Source organism: Camelus ferus, chromosome 7 (assembly GCF_009834535.1).
Source record: "Camelus ferus isolate YT-003-E chromosome 7, BCGSAC_Cfer_1.0, whole genome shotgun sequence".
NCBI lineage: Eukaryota > Metazoa > Chordata > Mammalia > Artiodactyla > Camelidae > Camelus > Camelus ferus.
In genome coordinates, this window is record NC_045702.1 from 3,169,206 (window position 1) to 3,186,926 (window position 17,721).

The 17,721-nt window shown below is 46.7% G+C and overlaps 1 protein-coding gene across 5 annotated transcripts in view; it reads right to left on the minus strand.

The window, feature by feature from the left end:
- Positions 1–17,721, minus strand: part of DPP6 (dipeptidyl peptidase like 6) — an 846,041-nt gene that overhangs the window by 286,022 nt on the left and 542,298 nt on the right. For all 5 annotated transcript variants that reach the window (XM_032483043.1, XM_032483045.1, XM_032483041.1 and 2 more), the window contains exon 2: positions 13,735–13,849. In XM_032483043.1, coding sequence (XP_032338934.1) covers positions 13,735–13,849 — 115 coding nt within the window. The remainder of the gene's footprint in view (positions 1–13,734; positions 13,850–17,721) is intronic.

The following is a 17,721-nucleotide window of genomic DNA, read 5'->3' on the forward strand; positions in this document are numbered from 1 at the left end:
CTGGGTCCTAAGTGACTCCTGGGGGTCTGGGCACAAGACTGTCCAGGGCAGCTTGAGGGTCCCTCTGGGAAATAGCTCTCACCAGGCCTTGTGTGGCCATTCGGGCTGGAGTTCTTTGCCCTTCATGGGTGATATCACTCAAGAACCTCTGAACAAGAACCCTGTTTAAAGGCAGGGGTCACCCGTCCAGCCTCTGCTCTCTCATGGACGGCAAGATCCCAGCCCCTCCTGCTGGGTCTGACTTCACTCTTGGTCCCTTGAGGGTGGCAGGGACTTGGCCTCACCTGCTGCGGTAGATTTTTACCTGGTCCTTCTTTCAAGGCATCATTCCATGGCAGGTCGAGGAAGAGCCCCCGTCCTTGTTTTTGGATGCAGCTGTGTTTTTATTATATATTTCCTCTCCTTTCTACATGCTTGGAACCAAAAGGAAAACTGTCTGTGCTCAGTCTGTCACCTTAAACTGAAAGTCAACATCCAGATGGAGACAGAAGAAGTGGCCAGTGGCTCTTAAGAGTTTGGACTTTATCCTGAAGGTCATTCGGGGATGAGGAGTGAAAAGTAAGGTTTCCTTCAGCCCTTTAGCTGGGTAACCACAGGGCGCTTGTAATGAACTTGGCATCCTGGTTAAGTTCATGAGATGCAAAGGTGTGCTGCAACCTGCAGTGATGTCGTTATGCTTCGTGTGGGTCACGGTAGAATGCAAGCGGCTAAGACTCCGCTCCTTTCCTGATGCTTGTGAAATAGTCGTGCTGCTAAGTAGCACAACTCCTGGGGAACATGCTGGAACCACTTCTCCAGAGGTTTTTTAAATCAGAAATAAATCCCATGGCTCCACAATGGGTTCTTCTGCAGCATACCCTTCTGAGGGGTTTGGTCACTGCCAGAGAGGGTTGGCTACTGGCAACCCCAATCTGGTAACAGAGAACCCCTTCCAGATTAGTCAGAAGTCTCGCGTAAGTCCTGCTTTGCTAGACACTGGAATGACAGACGACTCTACAAAGCTTTGCGGTCTTCGGAAGACTCTGACAGTAATTACCTCTTGGTCCTACAGGAAGGACAAGGAAGGAAAGCCATTTTATGGAAAGTAAACCTGAGCTCCCAAGAGGGTAAGTGGCTTCTCCAGAGACAGGCAGGAAGGTCACAGCTAACACCAACCGCACTTGCAGGAGAACCGAAATACCGGCGTTAGCCGCGGAACCCGGCGTGTTCACAGCCTATTCCACAACTGGGATGCTAACAAAGTCACAAAACGCAGGTAATGCTAATGTTGATCCTGGTAAAACACTACGCTCTCCAGGTAAAAAAAGTTTTCCGTAAATGAGAAAAGGTTGAAAAACACCTTTTAATGCACACATTTCCTTGATTAGAGAAAACGTAGCCTCCAAGCCAGACCAGCGGGGGGTGCCCCGCGGGGCCACGTGGCCCACGCGAGTGCCAAGTGCCTTCAAGACGCAGTCCCACAAAATCTGACGAAGACTGTGGGCGGTGAGTCAGATGCGGCTTCACAGAGAGCCGGTCCCCAACCTGAGGCTCCGAGTCGAGTAAAAGGACTCTTCTCTTTAGAGTAAGTCACGGGGCACATGCGTATGGTATTTCTAGAGAAGGGGATAATATTTGCTTGTTTCCCTACCAGCATTCAGAAGAACACGTGGAAATCAATTTTTCATTTCTCAGCGTCGGCACCGTTAATTCACAAGTTCCAATGACACAGCGTTTGCTTAAAAGCAGATCACTGCGTCCTGTTCCACTAGTGACTTTCCTAAGGCAGAGGGCTAAAAGGAAGGCACTCAGTGAACACACCGGAAGCTCTTCCCTTTACTCTGCCAGCACGTCAGAGGCTGGGTCCAACGCTTCCAGTTACCTTTATCGTTTTCTTTTCTTCACATCTTACTTTTTAATACTTTATTTATTTAACTATTTTATTTTGGTGGGGAGCGGAGGTAATTAGGTTTATTTATTTTTAGAGAATGTACTAGGGATCATTACCCCCCTCCCCACGGGACATCATGCATGCCAAGCCTGTGCTCTACCCCTGAGCTCTACCCTCTGCCTAGATTTCTTTTTCCCTTTCCTCTTCCCTCCCTGCCTCTCTCTCTTTCTCCCTTCCTTCTCTGTCCTTTCTCCCTCCCTCCCTCCCTCTACAGTCAGGGCTGCAGGCCACACGGGGATCTGCTTCTTTCTGACTCGTCCAAACAAAACTGGTCACGCTTCCCTTCCTGCTACCAGAAGTCAGCACAGAATTGATTATTTGTTTCAAGTCTGTTTTCCACATTAGCTTTCCCTTTTTCTTTTTAAGACGGGAATTGTGACTTCAGCTCTGGAAGGAGGCTGCCGCACATTCACATTCAACCAATTTCTGTTGAACGAGCGTTTAAAAAATCTACATCTTTGCTTTAACTTCTTGCTCATTTTTTGTAATAAAATCTTTTCATTATTGAAATACATTATTTATGATTATAACCCAAATTTAAGCCTACAAAGAGTCCCACGGATATTGACTCATCTTAAAGGCTCTTTCTTACAAGTTCAATTGCCTTCAGAACCACCTGAGGAAACTAGCAGCGAAATATCAAAGCTCGTCACGTTGTACAGTTCACGCTAACGTGGGAGACTAAGTCATCAGCATCATTCAACACACCCCGTAAACTAAGACGTTCGACAAACTGTGCTTTTTAAAAAGAATTTCTCAGTAAAAAATATCAAAGGTATCCATCTCTTCTTTATGCCCCTACCCTATATTTTTAGATCTAGAAAATAAATTGGAAACCTTAAAAGCTATTTATCCGCCTGTTTCCTTTAGTGAGCGATAACCATTGGGTACCTGTGACCTCACATAATAATATGCACGCAGGTCGATATGTTTATCTTCCTAATTTTCTCCTTCTTTTGGACATTTTTATTCAAATAAAATGCACCTACCGTAAAACTCACCCATGGAAAGTACACAGCTCAATGGTTATAACATGTCAGCAGAGCTGTGCAGTTATCACCACGATCCAAGTTTAGAACGTTTTCATTACCCCCCTCCCCACAAACTCTGCAACCATTAGTGGTCACTCCCATTCCCACCCCTCTCTTCCCAGTCCTAAGCAACGAAAAATGCATTTTCTGTCTGTACACATTTGATTAGCTTGGGTATTTCATAGAGAATCATACACTATCTTGGTCTTTTGTGGCTGGCATATCTCACTCTGCAAAACGTTTGCAAGGTCCGTTCAGTGACAGTATGTAATACTGCGTTGTCAGTACTTCATCCCTTTTTACGGATGAATGAGATCCCAAAGCTAATGGTGTTGAGTGTCCTTTCATATGCTTCTTGGCTATTTCTCTATCTTCTTTGGAGAAATGTCTCCCCTCACCCAGCCTGCTACAATTCAGAAATTCACTCTCAGGAGAGAAAAAGTCAGAGATGCAACTCAACAAACTTTTGCCAAAGCGTCTGAAAGATGCAAAGCGCAGAGGATGCAGTCGCACAAAAGGCTCCTGGAAGACCCAAGTGTGTAACCCCGATCCCCCTGACATCTTGGCAGAAGCCGAGCACAGAGATGGGAGCTTCTAGGCGCATCCTGTGGAGAAGCCTCTTGTCTCATGGAATGAGTCCCCGTGACACACACAGGAGACCCACAGGTTCTTAAGAATTTTACCTCTGCAGGAGCACTGCCAGCTTGGGCCAAAAAGGACAAAGAGAAGATGAAATAAGAGAAGGCTGTCGGATTTCCAAAATCCCAGACAGGAAACATGCTGATAAGACCACTCATCTGCAGACTCATGCTACCCTTCATGAAGAAGCAGGTGGCCCCAGAGAGCAGAGAGGAAAGCCACAGGGAACTGCTCCCAGGCTTCACCCTAAAGGAGTTTGCCCAGTTGGCTTTAGAAGTTGTTTGCAACTGGCAATTCCTTTTTTCCTTCAGTTTCCTCCTCCTTTGAACAGAAACGCCTGTATGGGTTCTCCTATGCCTGTCTCACCACTGCATTCAGGAGTGACACTTGTCTCTTCAGCATCGCAGGTCCAGTTCACCCAGGATGAACTGTGCCCCAGGACGGGGCATGCCCGGAGTCTTACCCCTAACTCACTCAGATGGTTTAGATGATGTACTTGAGATGTCTGAGCTGATGAGGTTTTGTACTTTGAAATGATCCTGTGACAGTCTGAGACTTCCGGGGGCCTTCGGATGGAGCGGATGTCCTTCGTATGCGGGATGGGTGTAAATCTCTGGGGGCCAGAGGTCAGACTGTGCAGGCACAATAACGCCCACCAAAGACGTCCACAGGTCCTGTCTCCTCCCTCCTCAATTCAGACGTTGAAGCCTTAAGTCCCCAACATGAAAATATTTGGAGACAGAACCTTACAGAAGACAGTTAAATCAGGCCCCAGAAGTGGACTGGATTAGGGCTCTTGTAAAAAGAGAGGAATAGAGAAAAAGTAACGGGAGGCGTAGTGCGAAGGTGCCGCCTGCAAGCCAGGAAGAGAGGCCCCACTAGGCACCAAGCCTGCTGGCGCTTGGTCTTGGGCTTGAAGACTCGGGAGCTGCGACCAGACAAACGCTGCTGTGTCAGCCTGCGTGGGGCTTTGCCGGGCCAGCCCAGGCAGAATGACACAACTGGCGGTTTCAAGTTTCCGACTTCCAAACGCCCGCCGCTAGTCCTCACAAACACCGTGACTACTGGACCTAGACCTCGCATTCCGTGGCCTTTCTGAGCCTACTATGTGTTCATCTTGCCTGCAATCAGGGCAGCTCCTCTTTATTCATTTTAAATAGAAACAATCCGTCAGAGTCGATAGGAAAACTGGTTTAAGAAAGTCAAGGTCTGCACAGGGAGCTGTATTCAATTTCTTTTAATAACATAACGGAAAAGAATCTGAAAAGAAAAGATACGTGTGTACGTGTATGCATAACTGGATCATTGTGCTGCACCCCTGAAACCAACACTGCAAATCAGCCACACTTCAGGAAGAATTGAAAAGAAAAGTCAAGGTCCAGATAACAGCAAACTAGTTGTGGCTACTGATGGATTTTAGGAAACGAGTCTACTTGCCCTGAGTGCCTCCAGGCAAATTGCTCGGTGCCATAGGACTACAGTCGCTCTCTCTCTCTGTGGCCGTGTCCACACTGTCAGACTTTGCAGGAGAAATATATGTCTAAGCAAAAAATTGTGAATGTTCTAAATGAATTTTCCACTTTAAAATTATCCTGTTATTACTGAGTGGGGGACTGTATTAAGTCAGTGGCTGCAGATGCTACCCAAAGCTGCAAGGAAGAGCCGCAGGTACCGTGCTGGGACTGAGGCCAGACATGCCAGCTTCTCCCTCTTCTCCAGTGAGAAGCCAGGACACATCATTTAAGGTCAGTGGAACAAGAAATGTATAATAAAGACATTTTCATATGAATTTATAAAAGATCTACAGAGGAATTAAAAATAATTCGACAGTTTCTATAACCCAGAATTAAGGAAGGGAAGTGAGAAGAAACATAAATGAGCTAGATGTTGTACTGTGATGGGAGGTGGTCTGTAAATATTGACACATGAGCGTAACATTAAGAATTACAGGAATAAATAACGGAAGAACTAAAGTCAGAAATGGTCCACCTCCATGCTGTTTTCCACGGTGGCTGCACAGGTTGGCACCCCCACCAGCAGTGCACGGGGTTCCCTTTTCTCCACCATCCTTGCCAAGACTTGTTCTTTTGTTCTTTTTGATGCTGGCCGTTCTGACAGGTGTGAGATGGTGTCCCATTGTGGTTTTGATCTGCATTTCCCTGATATTGGTGACGTTGAGCAACTTTTCATGCTCCTGTTGGCATCTGCATTTCCTCTCTTGGAAGAACGTCTGTTCAGTTCTTCTGCCCTATTTTAAATGGGTTGTTTGCTTTTAAACTGAAGTACAGTTGGCTTACAATGTTGTACGAGTTTCTGATGTGCAGCATGGATGGACTTGGAGGGCATCATGCCGAGTGAAATAAGTCAGACAGAGAAAGACAAATACTGTAAGATACCACTTACGTGTGGAATCTGAAATAATACAACAAACTAGCGAATATAGCAGAAAAGAAACCGGCTCACAGAGGCAGAGAAGGAACCCGTGGTACCAGCGGGGAGAGGGGAGGGGGAGGGGCAAGGCGGGGGGGTAGTAAGAGGTGCAAACTCTCAGGTAAAATAAGCTGCACGGACGTGCTGCGCAGCACGGGGAACGTGGCCAGTGCTTTGTAACAGCTGTAAACGGAGTATAACCCTTACAAACTGTGAATCGCTATCTTACATACCTGTAACATGTAACATTGCACATCAACTGTACTTCAATTTTAAAAACATGATATTGGAAAATAAATACATAAATAAAATTTAAAAAGGAAAAAAAAGAAATGGTCCAAAGTAATGGTATGTAGGGACTGGTTGCAGAATGGATCATATGAGAAAAGTATTATTACTATTTTGATTTTGATTGTTCATTTAATATCTTCACTATTTTTTCTCTTTTTACATGTTACTCAGGCAGCAAATTATTGCTAAAGTCACGTTCTGAGCATAAGCAAATATTCACAGCTGCATTTAGTGTCAGGCGAGTGTGTGTCTTCACGAAGCACCAGTTTCCTGGGGGATGCTGCAACAAACTGACACAAACGTGGTTGCTTAAAACAGAAACGTACTCTCTCATGGTTCTGGAGGCCAGAAGTCGAGGTCAGTTTCGATGGCCCGAAATCCAGGTGTCAGCCGGGTTCTTTGGCTGCCCCACGGGAGAATCTCTTCTTTGCCTCTTTCCTCTTCTGGTGCTCCGGGCGCTCCTTGGCTTGTGACTGCATCACTCCCATCTCTGCCTCCCTTCTCACGTTGCCTTCCCTCCTGTCTCTGCACATCGCCCTCTGCCTCCTTTTATAGAGACGCATGTGATTTGCATTTAGGACCCACTGGACAACGCAGGCAGCCCCTCCATCTCAAGATCCCACAGCTAGAATGACAGGTTCCAGGGACTGGGACATGCACATCTTTGGGGGAACCCCTTTTTTGCCCACCACATCCCTCAAAGCCTTTCCTCCCGTTTCCAAGCACCGAGCCACTTCAGAAGGCATCCTCTGAAAATGCAATAATCATACACTTACACTGCTCTTTTTTTTAAAGAGACATTTTTTTAAAAAGAATCTAGATAAGGGAAGAGCTAGGAGGAAGAAAGACTGATTAAATCTGGGTTCTGTTATCACCTAACTTAATTTCTGGTGATTCAAGTGCCTCACAGAAAAGCGCAGAGTTAACTGTGCAGTAAGGTGGGATTTCAGGAATATGAAATAACAATCTGAGAAAGTGAAGCCATGTTGTTTCTGCTGAAGTGATACATGGTTCTTCAGCCAGCGTTTCAGGAGAGAGTTCTGCCTCCAAGAGAAGGCAGGTGGCGTAAGCCTGGACCTTGATCTGTTTCAGCCCCCTGACCTGTCGAGTTCGCTGTGGACAATTTCTCTCTAGTTCCCTGATCTTATTGTATCACCCACTGCTGTCTTTGTGACCTAGACCTGGTAACTCAGCTCAGACTTCCGAATGGCTGCCTGTGGGTCCCGACTGGCTTGAGTCTTCCCGAAAATAGCAACCCCTGGGTCAGCCGGCTGCTTGTAACTTACGCTCCCAAAGGCTCCCCAATCCCACCTGACGTTTACCAACAGGCTCGCATCTAAACCAGGCAATAGACTCCAGAAAAAACCAGAGGGACAGGCTTAGAAGTACTCCTTTTCATGGTTTATATACACCTCTGCCTTTAAAATAGGACGCTAATGTAACAGTGCTTTGAAAAGGGCTTCTTTATGGATAAATATGCAGGCACATTTGCCGTAACTTAGCGCCTTAACGCAAGCATGAATAATGAGCCACCACCACCCTTTAGATAAAACGGCTCTTTAGCGGGAGGATTCAATAAATACGCAGGATGCGCCAAACACCCCTTCTAGGGCTAATGATGAAACGTCTACAGAGAGGCTGTCAAGCTTCTCCCAGGGACCCACTTCTCAGTACTTGGAAGTCTGCGACTAACTCCGAGGTTAGGAGCAGTGTCAATTCATTCTTCCTTTTATGAGAATCTGTCAGAACTTCCTCTTCCAGGTTTGTTTCAATTTAAAGAATGGTGCGAACTCACCGCTGAAGTTCAAGGGATGTAGACCTCGTGCCTCAAGGATTTCATAACTCAGGGGGTCTCGCTTACTGTGGCAGGCACCACACTGCCTCCCCAAGGGCCTCGCACACTTCCAGCTCAGCAGAAATACTTGCTTCTCAGCCCTCACAGGGAAGGGTGACCATGCAACAGAGTTACAGCAAATAAACCAACTCCTGGCTGGTTTCAGGGAAAGACAGAAATACCTGAGGCGAGTTCTGATTTTCCCTCCCTTCCTGGGAGGGTGTGAGATGAGATGTGTGAAGCCCCTGCAGCCACTTTGCCAACACGATGATGATGGTGGCAGAGAAAGATGGTCCTCAAGCCACTGAATCATCCTGGGACTGGCTGGGTCTAGAGCTATGGGTGGAAGTATTTTAGTAAAATAGTATTTTAGTTAAATTGTCACATCTGGGCTTGGATAAATGCTCAAGCTGATCCCCAAGATGGTCAACAGGTAGGCTGACCGGGTCCGTGAGCTTCTTGAAACATATCCAAATTCTCATGAGTGCACAGGTGCCCTTTTAAAAATCTATGATGTTACATATTAGGTTGCCCTTGGGGAGATTAAATATGAAAAAGGGCATGCGGGGTGGTTTTGGGGTCCTGGCGCATTCTGGGTTTTTTTTGGTTTTTTTTTTTTTTTTTTTTGATCTGGGTACAGACTACGTAGTTTGTTCAGTTTGAAAATTAATCAGACAATATAATATTATATATATACGTAGCCTTTTCAGACTGGCTTCTTTCACTTAGCTATATATATATATATAATATATATATATAAAATGCCTATATATATTTATATAAAATGCCTATATATATATATTTATATACAATGTTTTAAAAATTATTTGTTCCAGAATTTTTAAAAGATAAGCTGAAAACACTACGATACCGTGACACACCTATTAGAACGACCAGTGAAAACATCGGGGACACCCACACCCCCAAATGCTGGTGAGGACGGGGAGTAACAGGAACTGTCATTCACTGCTGGGGACACAGGGGAGCGAAAAATGCTGCAGCCACTTTTGCAGACAGTTTGGTGGTTTCTTAAAAACTAAACATACTCTTATGCTACAATTCAGCAGTCATGCTCCTTGGCATTTACCAAAGGAGTTGAAACTTTATTTCTTACAAAATCCTTTCCATGAATGTTTATAGCAGCTTTACTCATAACTTCTAAAACTTGGAAGCAACCAAGATGTTCTTTAGTAGGTAAACGGATAAATAAACTGTGGTGTGTCCAGACAATGGCATTTTATTTAGTGTCAAAAGGAAATAAACTACCAAACCATGAAAAGACAAAGAGGCGCCCTCACTGCTTGTTGGTAAGCGAAAGAAGCCAATCCGAAAAGGCTGCAGGTGGCATTCGGGGAAATGTCCAACTATGGCGACAATGAAAGAAGAATCATTGTTTGCCACACGTTATGGGCACAGAGGATTTTCAGGACAGCGAGACAACTCCGTAAGATTCTGCAAAGGTAGGGATACGGGCCGTTATAAATTTGTCCAAGTCCACAGACTGTACGAGACCCAGAGTGAACCCTAATGTAAACCGCGGGCTTTCGAGCGATAATGACGTATCAGCCTAGGTTCATGAACTGTCACAAAGTAGCATCCGGTGAGGGATGGAAATGACGGGGATGCCACGCATTTCCAGCGGGGGTACTGGGGAAACTGACCTTCCTCTCAATGTTGTTGCTCTAAAAAGGTCAAGTCTACTAAAATCTCCACGGAAATCTTACTACAGATCTTCCTTCGTAACAACTTTTAAGTGGAAGGATTCTCTCAACTGTAGTTTCAGTATATAGCTTCTCCCCACGTAAGCCCCTTTCATTTTATTTCGACTCTGGTGTAAATTCAGAACACCTGACTGACTTTCTGACTTGCACGCGCTTGCCGTCTCCTGTAAGAGAATCCGATTTATGAGCTGTAACTGTCAATTCGCTGGATTTCTCTCCCTTTCATCAAAGCCTGTTGAGTCCAACAGGAAGAAGATGAGCTGAGTACCGGCCATGCAGGTACAGACATGAGACCCTAACCCAACAGTCAGGGGATTCCAGTTCCGTAAGGGTAATCTCTGTGTTGTGTTCCCTCCCGAGACGTTAATGAGTCGAATTCTGATAAGCTCTGCTTGCTTTAACCCAAAGTCTACGACCTTCAGTGTGACTTTGAAATGCCCAAGGCTTTCCATTCATGTACCACCTGAATGTGTCCTAGAGTTTTCCATCCCAAACCACTGTCCAGCTTCTCTGAAGTGAAAATCCGTAAGAGTCAAATGTCACGGATGTTTTCATGCAAATGTGACGCTACTGGACGCTGCAGCCCCCGTCAATGGCTGTGGCACCGGAGGATGTCAGACTGCAGCTGCCCCACAGAGAGGCGTGCGCTGCGTGGGACCTACTCAGCCACATAGTTAATATCTGAAAATAAAAAAGGTAACTTTGAGTCTATTATTCCAACAAGAAATTTAGAAAAGAGCACAGACCAGCAAGGGAGAAATGAATGACAAAATCGAAAAGGACACATTCTCACTGGGCTAATCCCTTTGGAACGAAGATTGCCTTAAACGCTTTTAATGTGATTTCCAAAACATAAATTGTGCGTAACTGGTGATAATTAGGCTGCACTACGAACAAAGGAACATGTCGCTCAGAAGGGTTACCAGGGGGCCCTTCGAGATCCTGGGGCATCAAGAGGACACCCATCACATCTCTCCCTCCCAGGCTGGAAAGGGGCCCACATGTACTCGGAAGCATTTTCACCCAACGACTGAATCCAGTGAGCTCAGAATGGGGTTTGGGGGTAAGCAGAAAGCAGATACTGCAATCTGAGTTTCCACAAACCAGAATACAAGACTGGAAACAGGTAGCACTTGAAAAGATCGTTTTTTAAAAAGCACACGCTTTGGGTTCAAAGTCGGCCTGTCAAACAGAAGCAAGGCTGGTGGGGACGCAGCCAGGACGGTGCACCTCTGTCCAGGGCGCTGTTGCTCCCAGGACCCTCTGCTCTTCGAGACTAACCCTCCTCCCTCGTGCAGCGGATGCCCTCCGGCCTGTGCTCGCCGCGTGTCACGTCAGCGAGGCAGCTCTGCGCTACCCAGCAGGCGCTGAGCCGAGCTCCGCTGTGACCCGTTTTACTTCTGCTTCGTGGTGACCCTGCTGTGAGATGCCCCCTGCGCACGTTCTGTTTCTAGATGGGCTCTAAGCTCTCGTGGAGAACACATGCGTCTTCTTTTCTGACATCTTGCCCAGGACTCAGTTCAAGGCCCTCAGTCCCCCACCCACAGGGATCATTAATGTTTGATGAGTGCAGATGCACCAGTGGTTGGTGTGAGGACGCCCTGTGTGTTGGTGAATTCGAGAAAGCTCTGAATGATTCGACATCCTCTTCTGTCTGGCAGATTTTCGAATCTGGAACAGAAGCCGCTGCTGTGTCCCAGGAGAGTGGATGCAGAAAGCCCGTGATGGGAGGCATTCAGCGCTGAACCGGCTTGTCTGTCCGTCCTAAACCCGGGACACACAGCCCCGGAGCGGAGCAGCACCACCCGGAGGAAGGAGCACCGGTGACGGAAGCCCGACAGAGCCAGAGACAGGCAGGTGCAGCCACATGTTTATTTTAGCAGAAGAATAGAAGAAATTCCGCTCTTCAAAGCCTTTTCTGGAACCGAGGGGTTCACCGGAGCCTCAGCCTCCTCGCGGTCGCCCCTGACAACCGGCCACCTGCATCCGGAGACACAGCGGGTTGCGGTGACGGCGCTCTCTGCTTGTTGCAGCGGGGATGCTGCCGTGGCCGCCCCGCTGCGCAGGAACCGAATGCCAAACACTCAGGACCGGCGGCTGCATTTGAGAGGACAGGGGTTGACAGGTTTCGCTGCCCAGCCGGGAAGAGCCGGGACGGCGCGCTGCCCAGCGCCGTGCTGCGCACGTGGAAGGAAAGGTCCCAGACTGGTTCTTAGCCTCAAGCCACTCGGCCCAGACGTCTCCCACCCTGCGTGCTGCCCCGCACTTCGCTGGGAGGAGCCTGGGGCAGCCATTCTACCCCCGGAGTGCCGACTGCAGGAGCCCTCGGTTCCGGTGACACCAACGCTCACGTACCTTGTGGGGGGGCGACTGCAAACTACCCCAAACACCCTTGCTCCCTAGGTCCCAGCGTGGGTGCTGGACAACCGCGTGGCACATCTCCAACCACCTCTCACACAGAGCACGGCGTTGCTCAGAGCAAAGCCAAGGTAGGAGCGCGTGCTCCCCACGTCCCGGGGGGACCCGCTTTCCCTTCCACTCACTAAAAACATGTGGTTGCCAAAGTCCCCAGCGCTTATGAGTTAATTTTAAATTAATAAAAACATGAGCAAAACGGTGAGACAGAAGGGCACTGGTCTTTACCAATTCCCTGCTCCAACTCTCTCGAATCTAATCTACTCATTTAAATTTAAAACCACCTGTTCTGAATTTTGTCAAATGCTTATTCTGTGTCTATTGAGATGATCATCCCCCCTCTAGTATATTAACACGGATGTGTTACACTGATTTGTCATAAGTTAAATCCAATTTTCCGTCCTGGGATGAGTCCCGTTTGGTTGCAGTGCACAGTCCTTCTTACATGTTGCTGGTATTTTGGTTCAGTTTGCTGGGTTTTTGTTGAGATTTCTGCATCTATATTCATAGGAAATGTTGGTCTGTAGTTTTTTTTTTTTTCTTGTGATATCTTTATTGGCTTTTGGTTTCATGGTCCAGATCACCCTTTTTTCTTTTAAATTTTGTGATTTTAGTTTAAATAGACCTCAAAATCTGCCTGCACTTTTTGTACCTAACAAAAAATTTTTACAATGCATTTTTTTCCATCTTAAGATCTAATTAATATCCGTGTAGTCCATTTATTGAGGCTAGGAATTCTTTTTTTTTTTTTTTTTTTTTTGTCCAAACAAAATTGACATCTACTACAGGCAAAGGCTTTCTTTCCTCCCCAATCTCATCACTCTCTGGCGACTAAATCCTTACTGCTCCACGAAAGCCCACTTCACACGCTGCCTTCTCCACGAACTTTCTCATAAAGGATCACTCCCTCTCTCTCCTCTAAGCTTCTAGAGAATTTATTTTTAAAACATTCAACAGTCCACATCTATAAATGATAACGTTTGTGTGTGTTTTCTTCTCTGAAAGATTTGATTTATATTCTTTTACTTCATCAGTAGTATCTCATAAGACTTTATCCCTAGTTCACAATCAATACATGTTGCTTTAATAATTTCCTTAATTCACCCTTGATATAACACCCAGGAATGCCATGAGATGTATAAAGTTATTATATTTATAACAACACCACCTTTAAGCTCATCACGCATAAGGAAGTACCTGTGAATTTTAACATATGCCAAGCATTTCCACCCAGTCAACAATGGTCTAAATAAATTCAAAGCATATAAAATGGATCTTTTTCACTGAAAGCATATTACTTCATTTTACCATATGGCGCCATGAGACTCAGAACCTGGGAAAAATAAATTACATAACAGGTAGTTACTTAGAAAAACCTGGCAGGTAAAAGTGTGCTCTTCCTCCCTTACAGCGACTTGCTTTCCCAAGAATAAATGTAAGTACCTGGAGTCAGCAGGATCACCGAGGTGACGATCAAGGAGCAGATGACCAGGATGACCAGCAGTGCGATCGCTATTCCCTTCCAGTTTCTTTGTGGAGGGTTACTCCCCACCAGCTCCTAAAAGAACAGCAGAAGAGAGGAACTCTGTGAGCAAAATAAAGAACTAAAATAAGCCGAGTAGACACACTTCATTTAAATCAAGAGCCCAGGCGTAGTCCCATCCTGGAAGCTACGAGGAACTCCTTTCTCTGCCCTCTGCCTCGGTGTCCGAGAGCCCCAGGCTCTCCTCTCTGCCCCACGGCAAGGCCTTATCTCAGGAAAGAAGCTGATACTATCATACGTTTACCGCTTTTCTGTAACTTAGTGCTTCTCCAGCATAGGGTGATTGTGGAGTTTCTCGTTACAGCCAACCTATTAAGTCTCATCAAGTCAGACTCAAGGATGATGAATTTTCCAGCCCCAAGAACTCTTTAATCTGCCTCTTCTTCGACATCCACACCATTAATTTCTATTGCAGGCTATTAAATCCAAGTTTTGTTTAGCACATACTATGTGCCAGTTTCAGTCAACGTCTGCCCACTTCCCACCGTCTGGAGCCTCTTCTTCCTTCCATAGCTGCTCACACGAAGCTTCAAGGCTTCCCAGATCTCTCTTCACTGCGAACACACCTATCGCGGTTCTAGGTTTCAGTCCCCTCCGGGAACCGTATTTGCATTACAGCAGGTGTTGGGGGTGTGAGGGGGGGACCTGGAGACATCGCTAAAGAATGCTAAACGTTGAATAAGTCTAGAAAATTAATCGGGCTGAGACCAAACTTTCAGTTCCTTTCAAATTAGGATGATCATATAATTTACAGTCCAAACTAGGATCTTTTGAGAGACAAAGGGGATAATATGAACAATTAAGTCATAAATATAATGGTTATATATACTACTATTAATGATTACTAATTGTACAAGAGCAACTGGGACTCTCCAGGGCAAATAAAAGCGTATGGTCACACCGCAAACGGCCTACCATCCCTTCTGCCCATACACAGATCACAACATATTCTTATCGTGCCCACAACTGCAACTCATATCAACTCCAAGTCAAAATGCAACAGAATGGAGTCGGCCTCCAAAAGCAGGTAACGCAACACACAAACGCATGTGTACCCAAGGCTGCAGGCTCGCGAGAACGTATCAGATTGTTGCAAAGTAAGGCAATACTCAGTCACAGGACGGCAAGTCATTACCATCTGACATCCAGACAGTTCACGCTGGCCATCTAGGTTATACAAATGAGGAAAACTTGACTCTAAACGATTAATATTGGCTATCTAGTTGGTTAATTGGTTATTAAATTAAGAAAAATTCTGAGGACCGTTATAGCCTTAGCAGGAAGGGGGTCTACAGTTTTTAGAAATTTCTGCCAGTATTCTTATGTGCCATCCAGGACTTAATTTGTCTATTAAAAGTGGCTTTTCAGCACTTAAAAATAAGACTAAACATAAGCCTGAAATCATGACAAAAAGTTGCACTGAGCCAACCTCGTTCCCTTTGGGAAAGGGTTTTCTGTGCAGGGAAATCGCCGGCTAATGACAGGAAGTGATCAGCTCTTGCTGAGGAGGAAGGTGGAAGTCAGGGATCTCAGTGGTGCCTAACACAGGGCACGTTCCACGGACACATGGGGCGTGGAAAGAAAGATGCAGGGCTGTGGCACCGCCACGGAAGGCGGGGAGTGCAGGAAACCAGGGCAGTTCAGAAAGGGGACAAAGACTGCTTCCTCCTGCTCACTGGCCTAAGAAAAGACTTTGCATGGAAGACCAATTCAGTATATACTGCTGGTGGCAGAACGCACAGTAAGATAACTAAGCAGGTGCTGACAGCAGAGCCCACTTAAGCGAGGTGACCTCGGATGACTGCTGCCACTTCCTAAGCACAGACGCGCCAGGCTGTCTTCCGGGCAACGTCGCACATGTAAAAAGCAAGGTAATTTCACCCACAGAAAAGCAGACAGTCTTTATTAAGTCCATTTTCATTTGTCAAATTTCATTTTCAGAGTGTAGGTAATTTTTTTAACTACACAATATTGTTACAATAATAATAGGACACAAAGAGAAAAAAGAAAAAAACCATGAACAATCTTGCTAACCCAAGAAAACAGAAGCTTTCATTTTTCCGTCTTCCTCTCCCGCCCTGGTCTACATGCATATTTAATTTCTACACAGGTGTAACCAGGACAGAGGTAAGGGTTTTGAGTTAGAATGCAGGTTATCAGGGAACATCTAACTTGAACATCTCATTTGGCATCCCAGATTTAGGCTTCCTCATCTTATCTTGCAGGACTTGAATTATCAAATACTTGAGTAGACCTGTTTCTGCTTCCCTTGAAGGCCAAGAGGAGTTAATAAATTATCCCCTGAAATGTTGAGCTTCCACAGTGCATTTCTCAATAGAATTGTATATTTTTACCTAGAATGATGAGAACAAGGCTGTAAGATATTCTCTGTTCTGTTTGGTGCCACATGAATACCTTGGAGATCCAGTAAAATGGAAAAGCATGTTGACAATTAAACACTGGCTTAAGAAGGTGACAACTCTCCCATCTATTTGTCCATCCATCTATCCACCATCCACCCACCATCCATCCATCCACCATCCACCCACCATCCACCACCCACCATCCACCATCCATCATCCATCCATCCACCCACCATCCATCCGTCCATCGGATATTCATCCAGGGCTTACTCTGCCAGGCCCTGCTGTGAGAACCCCGGGTACAGCTGTGAAAAATCAATGATCCTGTTATCAACCTGGTAAGTCCAGTGGCTTTCATTTTTTGCATATACCTTCCTCGTGTTCTAGTGCAGGGACAGAGGACACATGACACTGAGAGGAGAAGAAACAAGTGGGACAAGGAGGTTTACATAATGAGCACAGAGAGATTTCCTAATAATGTGGCATTTGAACAGAAACCAAAAGAAGTGCAGCTGGGAAGAAGCAAACCAGGCTGCTGGGACAGGCCTGGGCCCCCTCAGGTGCACATGCTGACCCCCTGACCCTCACAGTGGTGGTTTATGAAGGTGGGGCCCTTGGGAGGTAACTGGGATTAGATGAGGTCATGAGGGTGGGGCCCTTGTGATTGGGTTAGTGCCCTTACAAGAAGAGACCCCAGAAAGCTTGCCTGCCCTCTCTCTCTCCATCTGCACACGTGTAGGAAACACGGTGTAAGGACAGAGAAGGCGGCCGTGTGCGCCTAAGGAGAGAGCCCTCACCAGACAGCACAGCGGCACCTCCATCTTGGACCTGCAGTGTCCAGAACTGTGAGAAGTAAGTGTGAGATGACAACGTCTAGCCTGTGGTGCTGTTACAGAAGCCCCAGGCCGAGCAGGGCAGCAGCCAGTGTCTGAGGGCAAACAGTCCAGGGGGAGGGAGAGGCAGGGACGCTGTGAGACGGCGTGTGCTCAGGTGTGGAGGACAGCAGAGGGACAGGGGCCAGCGTGGCCCCAGGGGTGTGAGTGAGGCGACCACGCTGAGCAAGGAGGGTGGGAGTGGGGGACTCGGGAGAGCAGGGCCTGGAGGTCACAGTGCCGGTTGTGGCTTTTCCTCTGAGTGCAAGGTGTGTGAGCACCACCGTGCATGGACCAGATTCCCATTTAGAAAGACCATCAGGGGAGCTGCTAAAATGAGAGTGAAAAATAGGGAAGCAAAGGTGGGAACCGGAGGGACCCACTAGGAGGCCAGAGGGACGGAGCTCTGTACCAGGTGGTAGCAGTGGAGCTGGTGAGAAGGGGTGGGTTCTGGGCATGTGACAGAAGGTGTCAGTCAGCAGTGCTGTTCAGAGCAGAGCGTGCACACCTCGGGGTCAGGACACGTTCAGGCGTCCCTTCCTCACTTAGAGCCCTCTCTGAGGCTCTTGGCTCTGTTCTCAAGGAAAAAGCACTTTGCTACAGTCATCAAAACAGCGTGGTGTTGGCACAAAAACAGACATATGGATCAACA